The 4,338-nt window shown below is 48.6% G+C and overlaps 1 protein-coding gene across 1 annotated transcript; it reads left to right on the top strand.

Moving 5' to 3' along the window:
• Positions 1-357: 357 nt before the first annotated feature.
• On the top strand, positions 358-2,607 carry GSTUM_00011641001 (uncharacterized protein; the record flags this gene model as incomplete). Its single annotated transcript, XM_002842037.1, has 3 exons — positions 358-1,021; positions 1,084-1,532; positions 1,585-2,607. 3 exons carry the CDS (start codon positions 358-360, stop codon positions 2,605-2,607), a joined length of 2,136 nt encoding a protein of 711 aa, XP_002842083.1.
• Positions 2,608-4,338: the final 1,731 nt, after the last annotated feature.

Consider the following 4,338-nt stretch of genomic DNA (forward strand, 5'->3'; position numbering starts at 1 on the left):
ATCTCTTGAAAAGTGGCTGGAAATTTGCGTGTAATGACTCTTTAAAGATGCAGGAAAGCGTTGGCCTATATTCCTGACTCTGTCCATCACTTCTGGAAGTTTGCATCCCCGGGTGTGGTTTGTCGAATGGAAAAGGGTCGTGTTGCGGCTCACGCATCCCAACCCTAACCCTGCACCACCACTCCACTAACCCCACACCAAGAACAACCATAGCGTCAAACATCAGAGCATTGCCAGGAATTGGCAATGAACCTATTATACTTCCGACCCCAATACTCAAATTCTGACCCCGACTCTAAATCTCCACCACCTCCAGACCACCTCCTTCTATATCAACCGCAGTCTACTCCCCACATAATGGACATCCCCGCCTTCGCAGAAAAGCAAATAGAGCTTCTCCAGGCCGAACGCGATGCAGACATAACTCTACAAACAGCCCTCCTTGCAACCCTGCCACCCATCGCTCTTCTCCGCCACGGCTTCGCACTGACAAACCTCCTCCCAATCTCCCAACGCACCGGTTTTGGCGGACGTACAATCATAGACCTCGAACCCGACCCGGCAATATTCCGCACCGGTCTTCTTCCCCCACATGGGATCCGCCAAGGCGACATAGTCCGAGTAGAAGCGCAGCCAGGAGGCTCTGCTAGTAAGAAGGAGAAAACCGACGTTAAGGCTGTTGGGGTTGAGGGGGTCGTGCATAGGGTTTTTGAAGGACGGCTTGCGGTTGCGGTGGAGGCTGCGGGGGATGAGGTTGATAGGGTTTGGACCGGGAAGAGGTTGTGGGTTGTGAAAGTTGCGAACGAAATTACGTTCAAAAGGATGGAGAAGGCTATGGGGTTTTTGAAGGCTATGGGGGAGAAGGGCGACATAATCGGGTTGGCGGACGTTCTATCTGGGAGGAGGGCTGCGAGGGAGGTCGGAGAAGGGTACGAGAAGATGGAGGTGAACTGGTTTGATGAGGGGCTGAACGATAGTCAGAAGCAGGCTGTTAGATTTGCGCTCGCGAGTGAGGAGGTTGGTGGGTTGTTATTTCTTTGCGGGATAGTAAATGGGTGGTTGCTCACTATAATACCCATACAGCGCTGATACTTGGACCCCCGGGAACCGGAAAGACACAAACATTACTGGAAATTATCCTCCAACTTGCCACTCCTCCAAAAACAAGCTCGTCTAGTCCCCCGAGCCCAAAGAAGATCTTGGTATGTGGGCCATCAAACATATCAGTGGATAACATAGTCCTCCGCCTCCCATCCTCTCTCCCAGTAATCCGTATGGGGCACCCGGCCCGCCTCCTCCCAAAGGTTATAGAACGCAGCCTGGATAACTTAACCCGTACCTCTGAGCAGGGTGAGATAATCACCGATGTGCGAAATGAGATGGACGACCTCCTATCGAAGCTCAAATCGACCGGAAAGACTCGGATGAAAGGTCGTGCCCGAAAAGAAGGCTGGGAAACAGTCCGCCACCTCCGGGGGGAATACCGTGAGCGAGAGAAGAAGTGTGTTACTGAGATTGTTAGGTGGAGCGAAGTGCGTACCCCATTCACACTTGAGTGGCAGGGTGTGGGCTAACAGTGTGTAGGTTGTATTAGCGACACTCCATGGCGCCGGCAGCAAACAACTCTGGAGCGAGAAATTCGATGTTGTAATCATTGATGAAGGCTCGCAAGCCCTCGAGGCGCAGTGTTGGATTCCACTACTATTAACAAACAAATCTGGCATTCAAAAATTGATACTAGCCGGAGATCCAATGCAACTGCCACCAACAATAAAGTCGCAGACAACAGGCGCTATCCCAAAAACCCCAAAGACAAAAACAGAAATACCGGATTCGCTGGAAATAACGCTATTCTCGAGATTACTAGCCATTCATGGCGGAGGGATCAAGTGCCTGTTAACCACGCAATACAGAATGCACGCGACGATTATGCACTTCCCTAGTCAGGAACTGTATAACGGCTCCCTGATTGCTGCACCCTCAGTTGCCGAGAGGTTGTTATGCACGTCACTCCCCTACCCTGTAACCAAGACCGAAGACACCTCCATTCCACTGCTATTCATTGATACACAGGGCGGCCTCTTCCCCGAAGACTCGTCTCCGCCCACCCCCAGCACCAAATCCCCAGCCTCAGAGTCAAAGTCCAACACTCTTGAAGCACGCCTCGTCGCAGCACACACCCACGCCCTTATCGCAGCTGGAGTCCGCCCAGAAGACATCGGCGTGCTAACACCCTACTCCGCCCAAGTCTCGCTCATAACGAAGCTTCTCCGCGGCACGTACCCAGCGGTAGAAGTTAACACCGTAGACTCATTCCAAGGACGGGAGAAAGAGGCGGTGGTGTTCTCGCTCGTGAGGAGTAACGACAAAGGGGAGGTGGGATTTTTGAAGGACAAGCGGAGAGTGAATGTGGCTGTTACTAGACCGAGATGCCATCTTTGTGTTGTTGGTGATGCGGAGACTGTGGGGCAGGGGGGGAAGGGGACGTTTCTAGGGAGGTGGATTGGGTGGCTGGAGAGTGCTGAGGGGGTGGAGGTTAGGTATGCGGATGTGGGGGAGATGCTGGCGGGATGGGCGGGAGGGATTGAAGTTGAGGGGGATGATTAGCAGGAGGGTTGTGGTGGTGGTGGTGGTGACCCTGAATACTCGTAAGGTCTGGGTAGAATTATTTGCCATGATTATATTGGGAAAAATGCGGACTACGTTTACGCAGCCCATCTTCTAAATCCCGAGAGTGCCTCTGATATGTGCTGTGAAGCGCCCCACCCAGCATCCTCCAATGCCCCTTGGCTGGCAACCCCCTAGACACTGTACCATGATCTTGGCGACCCACTGAGTGATATTCCTAATCCAACCCCAACTCACAACACGCACACCACAGTCCTAAAACCCACGTTACCCACAACACGGTGCCCCCCCCTGAGCATCCAAGCGATCCCATCTAACAAAACACCACCGCCTACCCAGACACCCGGGGGTAGCCTTTGCTTCTTCCTTCTAGTTATTGTACTGCATATCTTGGGGTTTGCTCCTGATGCGGTTCGGCTCACTAGCTTTCCGTGCTTGAAATTTAGAAGAGGTTTTACCATCACCCAACCCGTCTCCTCCAAAGTTCCTTCCAAAAGTCGACATTGTGGCTATTCATGGTTGGGACTACTGGCCTGATACAGATGTTGAATCAATACTCTCCTGACATTCTCACCACTCCCTCCGCAAGCATGGCACTCGCTCGGTTGTGGTGAGTCGTGTGATTAACACTGCGCTCCCCGGCAGAACCCGCACCCGGTAGCCCGGAGGCCCAAAAAAAGGGAAAACCTTTCATATACTAGGGTATATCATGAATTCATGGTACATAGCACTAGTAATGTCTTAGTAGATGTAGTATGCTTCAAATAAAACATCATTAGAATAATAATTCCTCTTTGGACCAGGAAGATCAATCAAGCAAAACCATGATAATGAATATTGATAAATTCATAAGCTCATAAAACTAAACACTCCTACAGGCCGGTTGTAGAGTAGTAAGTAACTCCTTAAATCCTGATTGCATTTTATTGTAACAATCCCCCTTAGGATGGTTAGTTCGTGGTAATGGGGAACGATACTTCTCTTCTCCTTCTTTTCATCTTACAATAGCAATAGGCCTCTGCCTACTTTACTGATAGTACGAGACCTTTGTCTTCTATCAGAAATGCCTATCGTAAGCTTTTTCTAACTCCTCTTCATGAAGAGTTCTCTCGGCGTAATAATAAATGTCATGATAATAATACAGAGTGCAAAGGTGTTTTATATTGGTTAAAGTAATAAGTTGAAAATGGACATAGAAAACAGCATGAAGAACCTATCCTCCTGGCAGTACTGGCCTTCTTATACAGTGTTCTTCCCACTTTAAGTCATGTAATACAAAGTAGTCACATGTACGAAACCAAATCATAACAAACATATCATATGATCAAAGTGGTTATATACTCAAATCCATGACCTCGTAGCATGGTCATGTGTGAAAACTCATAAATCAATCATAATACAATAAACAAGTCATATGACCCCAAGTAGTCACATACAGGAAACCCATGACCTCATAATGAGGTTATGTGACAAACATAAACCATATGCGTAAGGCATGCCTCAAAGGCATACTTGTAAGGAACACTCACCAGGTGCATATCCCATGACTCATACTTGAGTCATTTGTGAAACATAATAAATTGTAATATAATAAGTCAGATGACTCAAATGAGTCATACACGTAAAACAATAACATACCTATGACTTATAATCATGCATCATGTAAAAACCTTTTCCCTGCCAAGTCACATTCGTGACATTTATACACTC

The sequence above is a fragment of the Tuber melanosporum genome (genome assembly GCF_000151645.1).
Source record: "Tuber melanosporum whole genome shotgun sequence assembly, scaffold_89, strain Mel28".
NCBI lineage: Eukaryota > Fungi > Ascomycota > Pezizomycetes > Pezizales > Tuberaceae > Tuber > Tuber melanosporum.